The sequence below is a fragment of the Natrix helvetica genome (assembly GCF_964273705.1).
Source record: "Natrix helvetica genome assembly, chromosome: 9".
Classification (NCBI taxonomy): Eukaryota; Metazoa; Chordata; class Lepidosauria; order Squamata; family Natricidae; genus Natrix; species Natrix helvetica.
In genome coordinates, this window is record NC_138560.1 from 26,311,904 (window position 1) to 26,327,370 (window position 15,467).

Consider the following 15,467-nt stretch of genomic DNA (forward strand, 5'->3'; position numbering starts at 1 on the left):
CCTCCCAAATTACAGAGCCAAATTCTCTGATTTATTGCCGCTCGCTTTGGGAGGGACCAAAGAAGCCATGATGTTGCTGGGTGGTAACTTGTGCCCCCCACCCCATGGTGGTTAAATGGTTTTGCCTGCCTCCCCCCTGCTTCTTAGGGAAGGTGGCCGGGGGTGCAAGTGTGAGCTTCCTGGAGTGGATGTACACCTTCGTGCAGGGTTTTAGCCTAGCCAGAGCTCTCCAGCTGCATCGTCTCCTGGCTGCAGCCTCCCTGCTGAGGGTAACACTTCCCAGAGGAACATCCAGGACCGGGACTGGGGGAGCCGTGGGCCCCCACTCAGACTCCGGCCTTCCTGCAGAGGCTGTCCATCAGGCAGGGATGTCAGAAAGCCCAGATGGCGGCCACAGCCATCCAGTCAAAGGCCCCTGCCCTCCCTCCCCTTTCAGCCACTGAGCTCCTCCCCATTTCCTGAAGCCAAGGGGGGCAGGCAGGGCACCAAAGCCCAGGCCTCCCATCTGGCAGAATTGGGCAGAAGCCCTGCTCTCTGGGTGCCAGCCAGCTTTCTTGCTCGCAAGGGCCCCCCACAACCATACATTACCCACCCACCCTCCCTGATTTTTGGACTACCAGCGTCAGGCGATGGCCGAGAGGACAGGATCTGTAATAGGGAGGACCAGAGTTTGGAGAGAAGCATCAGAGCAAATTATGAAGCCTTCTAGAGATGATGAGGCCCCTCTGGGTCAAACGGGAGCCCTTGATGAGAGAAAGGCGCCTATGGAAGCTTTTCCAGGATGCTGGAATTCTAGCGCTGCAGTCCCAGAGGCGGCTCTGCATTTGGGCTCCCGGCTCTTCAAGCAGCAGCGTACATGGACGGCCTTGTTCCCTGTGAACGAACCCCCAGAAGCTCAAATGAGGGAACGGCCTGCAAGCTGCAGAGGGTGGGAAGCTGAGAAGGAACTCAGAAGCCAGCAGGAAAGGAAGTCCCGGGTCTCTGCCAGTTCTTTCAATTCATTGGTTAGATCTTTATTCCATCTTTGGCCCAAGGGTTTAAGGCAGAAAATAGTACTCCATCCTCCTGGCATTCCCCACAACAACCCTGTGAGGTAGGTTGGCTGAGAGTATATTGCTGGACCAACATTCCCCCCTCCCCCCAGGGAGCCTCTGGGGCTCAAACTGGCCTGGCATCTCTCTTCCCCAGGACGCCAGCTGAGACCTCCCCAATCTGCCTCCTTTGCAGCTGGTTGATCCATTGCCCCCCCCCCCCAATCCATTATTTCAGTAGATTTGCATATTTACAGATATAAGCAAAGCGAGGGAGGATTTGCAGTTTTGTCAACAAACCAATAATCTAAAGGCTGTTTCCCATGGTTTTCAATGGAAACGACTAGAGGTTTTCAGTCCCTATTTAAGCTGTGATAGCAAAATACAAACTTAGTGAAAGCAACATGTCAGAGAGGTCCGTCCTCTCTGGAGCCTCTTCTCTGGCCACCAGGCTCCCGTCACTCTGGGTGACTTTGCTCCTGAGAACGACCCAGAGCATCATTGGCCCCCCCTGAAGAGAACACCGGGTTCCGTCCAGATGTTCCAGTAATGTTGCAACCTGCAGCCTGCCCATCCTAGGAGAGCCACACATGAGGGTAGGCGCATGTGTGCATCAGAATACAAGAGGAAGAGCTCACGGCCTCGTTTGAGAAGTCAGAGCTAGAAACCTCGTCCAGAGGACGAGCGGGAGAAATGCATAAACACAAGAGGGTCCATTGCTTGGAAGAAGCCGCGGCAGCAGACCTCAGCCATTTCTCTCGGCAGGCTCCAGCCCTCCCAGCGGTCAGGGAAGTCAGATGGTGACACTGACCAGGGACGGTCGGGAAGGTGCCACAGAAGAGTCCGTGAGGGTTTCGCCTGCCAGGCTCCTCTGAGCGACACGCTTGGCCTCTACAGCTGCACAACGCCCAAGCGCTCCATCCTCAGCAGATCCTGTCCCTCGCGGGAGTCTCTGCTCTGGGCGGTGACGAACGCCAGCGAGATCTTTAAAGCAAGGCAGTGCCATCAGTCAAAAGGGAGGCCAACCCTTTCCCCCCTTCCCCCCACCCCACTGCAGGACACAAGCATCTAGGGTGGCTCTGGGGATTGGCTCCGGCCAACGTACTAGGTAGGACTTGGAGATGACCTGCAGCTGTGCCTCTCCTACCCATTAACGACTCTCGCAGGGCACATGAACGGCATCCAGAATCAAAGTCTGCAAGAGGCAGCCACACTGCTGCAACTGACACCCTGCCTTGCACTGAAATGACAAGAGGGTCCAGCCCCCCCCCCCTTGCAAATGTTGACACACAAGCACTCCCCGATTTACAATCATTCACTAAGCGACTGAAGTTACAACACCACCGAGAAAAGTGACTTACAACCAGCTCTTGCAACTCAACAACTATTGCAGCACCCATACAGTCTTGCAGTCAGAATTCGGCTGTTTGGCAACTGGCCTGCATTTCCAATGGCAGAAGCTTCCCGGGGTCACGTGGTCCCCATTTGCGGCCTTCCCGATCGGCTTCTGACAAGCAAAGCCAATGGGGAGGATGGACTCACTTAAAGACAATGCGATTCACTTAACAACTGTAGCAGAAAGATTGCACAATCCAGCCTGACCCACCCAACATCCACCTTGCTTAGCCACAGAAACTCTGATGCCAATTGTGGTCGTAAGTAAAGGACGACCTGTACCCCTCCCCCCATTGGTGTCAAGCCAGCCTCTCCTCATTTGCGTCTTGGTGTTTCAGCCGATGCGTATTTTTAGGGAAATCTTTGCTTTCCCTCCTAACCATGAAGGACCGCGAGGCTGACCCCGGTCCCTGCCCTTCCTCTGCTGACCTCCCTGCCTGAGTCAAGTCAGCAGCAGTGGAGCCCCTGGCCTGTTGTCAACAGGTATTTTTGGTAAGGCCAGATTTAATGAGATGCAAATTGATGAGTAGGGGGCAAACAACCAATTATTTAAATCTGGCCTGACTACTAAAGCCTGCTTCAAAAGCCTCAAAGGCTCAGATCTAAACCAGAATGCCTGATAGATGCATAATCAGATCCTGCAGAAACCCAGCATGAGGCCTTCTGGGGAAGTGCTCTGGGTCTCAACATGAAGAAGCCCCCAGTCTTTGGCCACAAACCGAATGCGGCAATTTGGCTGCGTATTGCGAAGGGGAAGAAGGGAGTGGAAGCGTGTAATAGGCCTTTCTCCAAAGCACGGAGAAGGACCTGGGCTGGATCCGGTGGGCCCTAGGAAGCCCTCTCTTCTTTTTCCCCAACTGTCCTCCTCCAACTCTGCAGGGACCGGGGCGCGGGGGGGGGAGATTTACCTTCTTCTTGCGCTTCCCCCTGCGACAAAGCTTCAAGTTCAGGATCGTAAGAGTGATAAGAAAGCAGCGGATGCTGAAGATGATCTCCACGGAGTCCAAGAGAAAGGAGATCCCCCAGAGGACCAGGGCAGAACTCTGAGGAGAGGGAAGGGAAGGTCAGAAATACGTCCACCCACTTTCAGCTCAACTGATGGAGCCACCCACCCAGGCCAACTTCCAGCCACCAAGGATGAGCCATCCTGTCCAGGGGGCTGAGCAACCCAATTGCAGTGCAGAAATGACACCCCCAAAGTATTGCTGAGCCTTTTCCCCTGGGAGCCACTTCAGGGAGATGAAGCCCCCGGTTCTAGAGAAACCCCTTCCCCACCACAGCCGCCTTCTGGCAGCAGGAGCTCTGGGTCCCTTTTGGCAGACTTACATAGATCCCCGTGGGGTCGAAGGGGCACTCGTGGGTGATCTGAATGATCTCCATGTCAGCAAAGGTGCAGAGGGACAGAAAGGCATGGCCCTTGTTGGCAAAGGTTAGGCCAATGGCCACCGCCAGCCCCACCAGGCAGAAGAGCGAGAGGAGGCTGCTGCTGATGCAGAGGGAGAAAACAGCCCATGCCTGCAAAGAGAGAGAACTCGGGAGCTCTGGTGCGAATCCTCCTTTGGCTAGCAAGACCACACACTGACCGTTACATTTATTTATTTTATTCTTACATTGGTTTGATAAGCTCCTCCGTCTCCCAGATAGAACTCTGGGAAGTCACCAGGAAACAACAGGAAAAATTTATCAACAGAATAACCAACAGTTGCTGAGGACAAACGCATAAACACTCCACAATACCAATCTCACGGGGCACCTAACCTCCCAACCTTCCAGAGGGCAGGGGCTGCCACAAAAGATATAGGGAGCAGGAGGATTCAGAAAAGACGATAAGCCACAGGCCAGAGCTTACAAAATACAATGGATGGGTTCACTCATTACACAAAACCTTAATCCTTTCTGCTTCAGTGTTAAAACAATTAGCTTAGCCACTTCACAAAATTAATGCAACTTTCCAAATTCATACAATACACAACATACGATGTTACAGTGGTGGGTTCCTACCGGTTCGGACTGGTTTGGCCAAACCGTTAGTGCTGACTGCAAGCCGAGAGCGAACCGGTTCTCTGTTTCCATAAAAGTGGGCCCGCCCACCCGCCCACCCACCTGCCCCTGAGTTAAACTGACCTTCATTTCTGCTTCTGAAGTCCAGCTGATCAGTGGTGGCAGATTGAATTGCTCAGCTGTTTCCCTTGCTCCTTTCTTTGTTTGCAATGTGGAAGTTCCCTTTTGGCTAAACTGCGCACGCGCCTGAAGCAAACCAGTTGTGCAGCCAATAGGAACCCACCCCTGCTATGTTAAAATATGGCTTCTTTATTTTGGGTTCAGTTTGTGAAGTGAACATAGAGTGATAGAGACCTAGGTGAAACTGGCAAAACGGCTTTCTATAGACAGAGGTCGAACTCAGAATAATTCAGAAGTCACTTGAAGTTTGGGGAAGAGAAGTCAAGTCCACCTCATGTGTGAACCCAGCTGAACTAGAAGCAAGCAATATTATGAATGCCATTTGAGAATTTCAAAGGATGTTACATGTGATACCTCCCAAATGTCTTGGGTTTCGATTCCAACAGTCCTCGGACTGTAAATTCTAGGAAATGGAGTCCAACACAAATGGAAGGAAGGAGACCTGGGAACTGGTGTCCAAGCCATTTAAAGCAAGTTTTTTCCCCAATCTTACCAATTTTGAGCTGTCCCCCATGTTGGCTAAGAAACCTTGATCTAAAGGGCTTCATGTTCACAGAATGAAGAAAATCTTCCCCAGCAAACTAAAGTTTTGGAGCAGGCAGCTATAATAAATGTAATCAATCAATCAATCAATCAATCAATCATCCTGCCAGAAATGGCACAAGCTCTTCCAGCGTGGATAATGGCAAACTGAATGTTTCTTAAGGAAACTATTGCAGAATGGAAGGAAGCCTTTCAGGATGATTTTTATGCTTCCTGGATATTGATCTGCATTTTGGATAGTTTAATTAGTGCATTGTTACATAAGTGACACAATTCTGTGCAAAATTTTCCACTACAGCAGCATTTAGAATTTGCATTTTAGGGAAATAATTTGCATAGATAGATGTTAGATAATTGCACATCTTCCATATGACTTCCCTATATTTTAATTCATTGTTTTTCTTATTCTATTTGTAGAGGCATTTATATTAAACAGTTTTGTAGTCTGCCTAAAAAACTCTCCTTACTGGGCATTTCAAAATATAGTACATAAACCAAGCAGAGCTACATGCAAAGGCCCACTTATAGTTCCTTCCCAATAAAAAATGTATAAGGGAACTACAAAAATACCCTCCATAGCTGGGAAAGCTGTTTACTTAAAGCATCATTTTATGGAGTTATTGCCTGCTCTTGGGTGGAACAGGGAGCGAAGAGCCTGATGACCCTGAAGATAAGAAGATTGTGGGTGTGGTGAAGGTGTGGTAAGGAGAAAAAAATGAGGCTCAAGGTTAATCCATTCTTTCCTAACAGAGTTAGCAAGAGCGTCTGCAAACCGTTGGGGGTCTAGCCTATTACGGAGTTCTTATCCAGGAATCTAGCTCATTTTCTGACTGCAGGGATTTCTGCTCCAAACTGCCACAGGGACAAGGTTGCTTACCAGTGGTTTTTGGGACATGTATCTGGAAAGCACAACGGCTGCTATTCCACAGGTTATTGTCTGTAAAGGGAAAACCAGGAAATTACCCCCACGCAAAGACCAGCAGCAACAGCAGATTACAGTACGGTGATGCAATTCCCCCCTCCAGATGTTGTCTTCAAGATAGAATTCTAGCAAATTGAGAACAGCTGATGACTTTGCAGGAATTAGTTTTGATGATTCCAAGATCTAAAGTGATTGTTCTATTATTCGAAGGAATTTGAAATCTCTGGCAAGGGAATAGCTTTGGAATCACGCTTGCCTTTTGCTACTGCAGAATCATTCCAACTTCAGTCACAACACATTAGTACCACATTTGGCACAATTCCCAACATTCTCATTAAGAGAGGAAGAAGATCAGACGGCACTTATTTTGTGGGTGCCCATCAGAACCAGTAACTGATTTTTGCTCTGTTTCTGACTTTAAAGTAGTAAAGTATGGCAGTTGAAGTGATAATTATTTGCATCTGACATTTTTGATTGGGAGCTAACTTATCCAGGGGACCCTGCATCATCTAGGGGGAAGAATGAGCTTGCCTCTGGTACACCCTGCGGGCCAAGCCTGATTCTGCAAGACAGCAGAACGGGGAGATGGACCGGTTGGTCCTTCCACCAATCCCTCCGTATCGTATAAACCAAGCTACCTACCAACATGGCCGAGATGGCCAAAATGATGTTAGAAATGGCATACTGCAACGAAATGGTATCTTGGGGGTTGGCAATGTGGCGCAAGACCGTCCCATTGACCAGGGCTCCCGAAATGAAGTTCAGGTGACCAATGACAATCAGTATGAGTCCTGTTTTCATCAAGAGTTTCTGGGAGCTGCTGGTGTCAATCATATCTGAGAAAGAAACACATTTGTTCCAGCACACAGTTTTCACCACAAGAAAGGAGGAGAGAACTAGACACACTGCACAATGTGAAGTTTTACATAGCAAGAGCAGGCCTGCTGAGTCAAGTGCAAGAGGCATCTCTGTTCCTAATGCAGGGGCCAACCTTATCCCTCTGGGAAGCATCTCCCCCTGGTGCTCCTCATCACGCAACTCTCTAAGCTTTGCTGACTCCTTCCTTCCTTCCCTCCCCCCCTCCCTCTCTCCCTAACTCTTTTCTGAAGCAACCTCAGCTACAAGGAGGATTTCACTTTCAGATGATCATCCTAAGGGTTGGAAACATGGTGAAAATATGTTGGAGGAAAGTCACATCTCACAGATCTCGGAGAACAAAGTGAGGAGGGAGCTACCAACAGAGATCATCCGAGGAACATAGTTTACTTGGACTTACTTGTCAAAATCCCTCCCCAAAGGCTCCTCTGTGAATTAAGGCAATCTGGGATACGTGAGGGGGCTTCCGATAGGTCAGTAAAGCTGCCGAAAACATTAATAGCGGGGACGTCGTATAATGGAATCTGTCCAGATGTTTTCCCCCTAACAATTTATACTAGGACTGCTCTTCTCAGCTTAGTTACAAATGATTTGGCCAAATTTCAGGGAACATCAAATATTTTAGACTGATTAAAACAAAAAAAGGTCTGTAAATGCAATTTAGGGTAAGCTTTAAAAAGCAAGCTATGGTAAATGCTCTGATGCTGCTAGATGTGCAGAGAAAAGGAGCTGTTCCCTGACAGAAATATGCCAGAAGCATTATCTCGGCTAAGAAACAATAAAGAATTAAAGAAGTCCTGGGAAGCAAGATAATAGTCAAAAGGTAAATGCCTTCCTGATTTACTGGGTGCAAGCAGGAGGGGAGGAGAACCCCAGTCAGACTTGCAAAATTCTGTTATGATTTACATGATCTTGATCTGGCTTTCCTGTGGAGAAGAGTTTCTGGCCTGGTCTGCCTAGTGCAGCGGTTCTCAAATAGTGGGGCGCGCCCCCCCTGGGGGGGCGCGAGGCTCTGTAAAGGGGGGCGCGAAGGCTCCCTTTCCATCTGGGTGCAACGGCGGCGAAGGCGTGGGCGAGGCATAATATATCCCGCCTGGAAGTGGCAGCACTTCGGACTGGATTTTCATTGGAGCCGCGGGCTGGAGCTGTGCAAGAAGCCTGCTCGGGCGGGGGTGGGAGGGAGGGAAGCATGGGACCGCCAGTCTTCGCCACCGCGTAGCTCGCCTCCCCGCCAGCAGCTCCACTGCCAGCATTCCATCTGGAAGCGGAAGCGCAACAGCCGCTGTTGGGGAAGGGACAAAGGGGCGGCGGTCGCCCGATCTTGCCACCGCCACCCCTTCGCCCCTGGTAACGGCGACTGTTGTGCTGCTGCTTCCAGCTGGGATGCTGGAGGAGCTGCTGGCAGGGAGGGAGGGAAGAAGGGCAGAAGGGAGGTGGAAGGAAGGAAAGAAAAGCAGACACGCAGGAGGGAAAGAGGAAAGAAGGCAAGCAGGCAGGAAGGAGGCAGAAGGAAGGAGGGAAGAATGAAACTGGAAGGGAGGCAGGGAAGGAGGGAGGGAGAAAGGAAGGATAGGAGGATAGGGAAAGAGGAAAGAAGGCAGGCAGGCAGAAGGGAGGGAGGTGCAAGGAAGGAAGGAAGCATAGATAAGCAGGAGGGAAAGAAGGCAGGCAGGCAGGAGGAAAGAGGAAGGAGGGAACTGGAAGGGAGGCAGGGAAGGAGGGAGGGAGAAAGGAAGGATAGGAGGATAGGGAAGGAGGAAAGAAGGCAGGCAGGCAGAAGGGAGGGAGGTGCAAGGAAGGAAGGAAGCATAGATAAGCAGGAGGGAAAGAAGGCAGGCAGGCAGGAGGAAAGAGGAAGGAGGGAACTGGAAGGGAGGCAGGGAAGGAGGGAGGGAGAAAGGAAGGATAGGAGGATAGGGAAAGAGGAAAGAAGGCAGGCAGGCAGAAGGGAGGGAGGTGCAAGGAAGGAAGGAAGCATAGATAAGCAGGAGGGAAAGAAGGCAGGCAGGCAGGAGGAAAGAGGAAGGAGGGAACTGGAAGGGAGGCAGGGAAGGAGGGAGGGAGAAAGGAAGGATAGGAGGATAGGGAAAGAGGAAAGAAGGCAGGCAGGCAGAAGGGAGGGAGGTGCAAGGAAGGAAGGAAGCATAGATAAGCAGGAGGGAAAGAAGGCAGGCAGGCAGGAGGAAAGAGGAAGGAGGGAACTGGAAGGGAGGCAGGGAAGGAGGGAGGGAGGAAGGGAGGGTGGAAGGAAGGATAGACAAGTAAGAGGGAAAGAGGAAAGAAAGCATGTGACTATGGTGGGAGACGAGGAAAGACCGGTGTGCTATGTTATGCAGAGGTGTACTTATAACAATTTTATAGACAAATGATACTATTTACAGTCACGCGGGGGGGGGGGGCGCGAAATGTTTTCTTCTTCCTGGGGGGGGCATGACAGAAAATAATTGAGAAGCACTGGCCTAGTGGGACTGACACTAGAAACTTGGGATCTAAGCTGATTCAAGCATCCTGATGGAAAAACAGCTGCAAGCCCAGCCAGGACCAAGAAGGTGGGCAAAAGCTTTTGGACAGCCGTGGCTCAGGTAGATAAGGTCTGACCCTGTAGATGCAGCTGAACTGCAGTTCCCATCACCCTGGTCAGTTGGCCAACCGGGAGATATAGAGAGAGATGAAGTTTAGAACACCGGAAGGCAACCGGTTCTCCCACTCCTACACCAGATCAACCCTACTCTTGAGTCCCTTCCCATGAACCTACCTATCTCTTTATCTTACAGCTTTTAATTAACTTCTGTGAGTTTTCACTTGGCTGTTGTTCAGGAGAAGGAAGATGCCCCATCTTCTTCCTTCTTCAGAAGGAACACAGAACTTGGCGAGGGGAGGGGTCTGTGGTCCTGGCTGTGCCTGGGTCATATACCCTGCAGCATCTCTTCCATGACAATACTGGGGAAGTGGTGCCATGGGCTCAGCAGGGATGGGCAGTTGCTCCCCCAGCCAACGTATCTCCCACAGGTTGAGCCAGGGGCCATAAGGAAGTGGATAAGGTAGTGTTTCCTTTGGGAAAGAACCAGGGCCTTCCTTTAAAGATTAGCCATTGCTTAAACAGCAGAATGAATGAGGCCAGAAGAGCCCATAAATCTACACAAGCTACAAGGTGGGGGGGGGGGAGAAAGAGAGGCTGTTTGGAATACAACTGGCCCTCTTGGGCCATGATGCAGGGACTCTGCTTCTCCAAAATCTGGTTGGGCAGCTGAATTCCCATCTCTTTTGTTCACCTGACTTTAAATTTCTCCGGGACAAATAGGTGTGTGTGTGTGTGAGAGAGAGAGAGAGACAGAGAGAGAGAGAGAGAGACAGAGAGAGACAGAGACAGAGAAAGAGAGAGCCTTTAAAATTTTCTAGTTATGGAAAGTTTGTCTAGATCATTTTTAGATGATGCGCATGACTTTTCCATATTCAGTTCAATATGGAACCGAATATTTCATATTTCAGAAATATAGGAATATTTCTTCAGAGAGTCATTTACATGAACGGTTTTGCAGTCTGGCCCCTATCCATTTTCATTATTGGATTGAAAAGAATTATACTAAATAAATCAAGCATAGACCTGTCTGTAAATTCCTTTTACAGGAATGTACAGAAAGGTTGTTTGTAGCAGAATTGCTCCCAGTAAGTGTTAAAAAAGATAACTATAACAAAAATAACCATATTTGGAAAAGGCTGTTTGCATTTTTTGGTGTTAACCAAAATAGTAAATAAAGATAATTTTGTTTTGACAGAGCAAACATTTTCATTAACTAACCACTTTCTCCCAACACTCTCCTGGGGTTTAACGCATAAGAACTTTTCATATTGCAACGCTTACATTTGTCCCCCTGCTCTGCATGATCTCCCAATTACAAATGTAAGACCAGCGAAATGTATGCTGGAAATACTCATTCAAACTCGTCCTAATGTGCTAAAAGACAGAGATGCTATGCACGGCCATGTGCTTTTCGTTGCATCAATAAACCTAAATCTGATTTCTAATTTCAGCACCCCGGACTTCCGAACCCCGGAGCTGAGCCTGGAAGGAGCCCCCCCCCAACTCGGAGCCTGAGTGGCCCCCAAAGCCCGCTTGCGAGGCAGCCAGCGGGGGGGGGGGGGGAAGAGGGGTCTGCCCAATTTCCAGTCCCTTTCCTCCCCCGCCGGAATGCCAAGCACGCCCAGCGCCCGCTTTTCCCCAAGAGCCCCGGGGCCGGGCAGGGGCCGGGCGGCCCCGCGGAAAAGGCCTCTGGAAGGCCGATCGGGCCCCCAACGGCGGCCGCCCACCCCCCGCCTCCCCTCGGCCGGAGGGAGCGGGCGCCGCGGGACTCCCCTCGCCCAGGCGACCCCCGGGGGCCGTGCGGAAGTCGGGCCACCCCCGCTGGGACGGGCGCCGCTCAGCCCCCGCCTGGCCGCGCCGTGGCCGCTGCAGGAGCCCCGAGAACGGCGCGCCTCTCCCGGCCACCTGTCCCGGCTCCGTGGCGCTCGGGTACCTGCTCCTCCCGCTCCGGCCCTTCGCCCCTTCCTCTTTGGCCGGCGGGCCCCGAACAAAAGGCGCGGCTCCACCTTCGGCCTCCGCGAGCGGCAGACGTGACTCACCTGCCGGCCCCACCCGGCCCAGCCGCTCCCTCCTGCCGCCGCCGCCGCCGCCGTGCTGGGCGCGCCCCGGGCCAGGCGACCGCGGGGAAACAGAGGAGGCCGGGCCGGGGGCGGGTTTGGGGTCCAGGCGGGGGAAGCCGAAGGCCCCCCAAGCAGCCCCTTAGCCGCCGTTGCGGAGCCTCGCTTTGCCGAGTCCGCCCTCCGGCTGCTTTCGGCCAAGGGGGCCGCGGGAAGCCAGCCAGCCTCAGCCGGGGCAACCCTGCGCTAGGCAAACGCCACCCTCGCTCTCCGGGGGATCCTGGGACCTGAAGGGCCGCGACAAAGTTGCCGGGCCGAGGAAGGCGGAAGGAGGAGGAGGAACCCCGGGAGAGTCAGATAGGAGGCGTGAAAAAGTCCCCTTTCCTTTTGGCTGATCCTCCTCTGCAGCTTTTGGGCCTGTGGGGCATCTTTCTGGAGTCTGGCTCCTGGTCCTGGGCTGACCTGGTGGTCTCCCATCCAGTCTTTCAAGGCCTCCCCACCCACAGCTTTCAGAAGTTAGCCACGCTTGGTGCCATTTCGTCTAAGGAGCCAAAGGCTGGGGAAATCCAGACAGCTGTTAAAATCAGTCTTTTGCCCCAAAGGCCCCAGCTGTTTGCCAGAAGTCCTTTTCCAGATGCCCCGGCAGCCACGCTGGCATCCAGTCTGTGGAGGGACGGGATGCAAACAGCCCATTGAGATTATTTTCAGAACATCTATTGGTATTTTATACTGTAGTTACTTCTACTTTATTGCTGTTCCTGATTGTTTGCTATGCCGTTGTTTAGGCCAGGGGTCACCAACGTTTCGGACCTCAGGGACCACTAAATTCATAATTGTGAGTCCCACAGACCACTAATGTGATTTTTTAAAAAGATAAATAGTATTTAGTGCAATATAAAAATGCAAATAATTTTTCTGCAGACCACCAAAATTTTCCCCCAGACCACCAGCTGAAGACTGAAAAGCCAGGTTTAGGCTTTTTTTTTACAGTGCTGTATATACTTTTAAATAGATTTTATCTGCTTGACCTATAAAACATATTTTATAATATAAAAAGTACAACTTCCTGGGTACTTTTAAAAGTAAAATCTCCCTTGAACTTCAGGGTGATCCCCATGTAATTTTTTATGTCAACAGCATGCAAGAGAAAATTTAATAAATAAATAAATAAACAAGAGGCTTGTTCTCTTCCACCAATATTGTTTTTTAAAATTCGTAGTCTATTTTACAGTGCTGGGATCTCCCAGTAGTGTCTTGTCCAGAAGCAACTGATTTATTTTGAGCCAAAAGCCATGGGCAGATCTTTCCCCTGAAAGGAAAATGGGAGAAGAAATTTAATTATCCCAGCATCCCTTGGGAGGCAAACCTTTTCCAGTTCCTTCTGGGAAATCCATAGCTCCTCTTCTTGAACACTTTCCTCTTCAGAGCTAGGAGGAAGGCACAGAATATTAAGCAATGGGATGACATTGGAGGGCTCCATTTGAAGGGACTGAGAAGCCGAGGGCGATCGAACATTCCCTGTGGGGTTCAAGAACATGGAGCAGTGATGGTTTGGTGGCAGACGCTAGCAAAGGAGGGCCTCAAAAGGGGCCTGTCATTTCAAAATAGAACCACGGAGTAATGAATGGAAGTTAGAAGAGAGAGATTCTGAAGGAAACGTTCCCTAGCAGGAAGAGCAGCCTGGCAGGGAGAATGACTCCTTCTCTGGAGTCCAGATATTGGATTCCTGTTCTGAGCAGGGGGTCTACAGCCTTGGGGCCTTCGGGCTCAGAGCCAATGACTTGGTACCATTTGGGATGTGATGGTCGTGAGGGGTCCTTGTTGCTCTTTAAGCTTCATTAGCATGGTTACTTAATTCGGGTAATGAAACATCTGCAAGAAAATCACCAAGCTCAGAGAGTATAAAGGACCTCCCAGTTCAAACCAGAGCTACTACCGTGTTTCCCCCAAAATACAACCTGTCCTGAAACTAAAGCCTTGCCACATATTTCGGGTGGGCAAAAATATTAGCGCCCCCCCCGAAAACAAGCCCCCTGGGCAATCCCCCCCTCTGGCCAGGCAGAGCACCGCTCGCCGACCTAGTGGTATCCCGAAGGCGCCAAGCCACGGGAACGAGGTGGGGGCAAAGGCGCTCGCGTTGCTTGGTGTCTTCCCGGTACTGCTAGGTCGGTCAGCGACGCTGTGCCCAGCTGGAAAGGGGGGTTGCCGGGCAGCTGCTCGCAAGCGTGGTCACCTCATGGCTGCCGTGTTACTGCTGCAACAGCGCAACGCAGCCATTCGACCCTGAGGCTGTGCCCAGCTCTTCGGGAGCCCGGTCGCAAGGGAGCAGCCGCCCAGCAACCCAAAAACAATAAGCCCTCCCCTTTAATAAGCTCAAGGCCATATTTCGTGGGTCAAAAAAATATAAGACCCTGTCGTATTTTCGGGGAAACACGGTAATATTCTCCTGTATTGAGATGGAAATATTAAGTTTTGAAATACCCACCACAAACTCCCTGCAGAAAGATGCTAGCATACAATTCTTCTTTATAGACAAGATATTTTCAACATTCGAACTTTGTAATATATGCATCCTTCTGAAAGAATGAACTGCACCTCTTGGTTCCCTTCAATATCTGTGCTTGTCCTTCACAACATCCAAGAGATACATCTTCTTGATCTAAGCAGCCCTCCTCGTAATGACAGGTTTAACTGAAGAAGTGGATGAGGAACAATGCCCTCTTATTCCAGGACAAAGAAAAGGGGGAAGAAAATGGGACCTCAGAGCTTGCTAAAGTGTTGCACCATCTCTTCACTCTTTGCTCTTTCTAACAAACATTTATTTTATGCTATTTAGCAGTACCTGGGAGTTAAAAAGCAAAGGGCCTATTCCTTGGCTCCATATTCCTACCCTTTTTGGAGGGAGCAAAAAGTATTTAGAAAAAAGTGGAAACTGAACGCACGTGCTCATTATATGATAGTTCCACAACATAAATCTTTTCCCTTCTTGCACTTCATGTAACCTTCTGAAATATTCCTCCTTTCTGCGGCTAAAAGTCAGGAGCACATGTATTTTAAATATTTGTATTACTTATAGCTGAATTCATACAGGATGAAATGAGGTTAAAACACTTGCAGCTTACTGAAATCCAGCTTTTGTCTTAGAATGTTGTGTCCCTCCCTTTGTAGGCCTCTAAGGTGTTACTGGTTTGGGCGAATACATCAACAGTTTCAGGATTAACCTGTTAGGCGATTCCAGTCTCCAAATCTGAAAACAGGGAATCCCAGGCAAGAGGAATAGGCAATCTGTTGCCCTCTAATTCCTCCAAACCCTCTAGAGCGGGGGTGTCAAACTCAAGGCCCAGGGGCCGGATCCTGCCCACGGGGTGCTTAGACCTGGCCCGCCTGGCCGCCCTGGCAATAGCAAAGGATGGCCCCGTGGTGCCTCTGCCAGGGAAAACAGAGCTCAGGGGGGCTGTGGGTGGCCCTCTCAAGCTTCCATTTTTGCTGGCAGAGGGTTGCAGGAAGCCATCGCAGCCGAAAATGGAGCTCGGGAACCCTTTGGCAGAGCGCTTGGGCCACCATAGGCACCCCCGACACGAGTCACATCGAGCTGACCACGTCCCTCTGCCCCCCACCCCAGATCAAAAACCACCCTGATGCAGCCCTCGATGAAATCCACCCCTGCTCTAGAGGCCCTAGATCCCCTGCCCCAACCCAGCCCCAGGGTCCTGTTGGATCCCTGTCCAAAGAAGGCACCTGACCCCAAGGAGCAAAGTCCTCTAGAGGGCAGCACTTGCCCATGCGCTGACGCCAAGCCTTACGGGAAGGCTGCCTGCCGCTCAGGCTCCAAAGCAGCAGTGCTGGCCTGGGGGCCACCCGGCCTGGGAGGGATGGGGGGG

General features: G+C 50.9%; 1 protein-coding gene across 3 annotated transcripts; it reads right to left on the reverse strand.

The window, feature by feature from the left end:
* Nucleotides 1-988: 988 nt before the first annotated feature.
* On the reverse strand, nucleotides 989-11,878 carry TMEM54 (transmembrane protein 54). Of its 3 annotated transcripts, none has more exons than XR_014176208.1 (7): nucleotides 11,569-11,878; nucleotides 6,715-6,908; nucleotides 6,028-6,087; nucleotides 3,753-3,941; nucleotides 3,335-3,469; nucleotides 2,137-2,538; nucleotides 989-2,015 (listed from the first exon to the last, which is right to left on the reverse strand). XR_014176208.1 is itself a non-coding variant. In XM_081962825.1 (6 exons), exons 2-6 carry the CDS (start codon nucleotides 6,904-6,906, stop codon nucleotides 1,923-1,925), a joined length of 669 nt encoding a protein of 222 aa, XP_081818951.1. In that variant the 5' UTR covers nucleotides 6,907-6,908; nucleotides 11,463-11,870; the 3' UTR covers nucleotides 989-1,922. The 3 variants fall into 3 exon arrangements, 1 of the variants encoding a protein (XP_081818951.1); XR_014176209.1 differs by having other exon boundaries at nucleotides 11,463-11,877; XM_081962825.1 differs by lacking the exon at nucleotides 2,137-2,538 and having other exon boundaries at nucleotides 11,463-11,870.
* Between the last annotated feature and the right edge of the window lie 3,589 nt (nucleotides 11,879-15,467).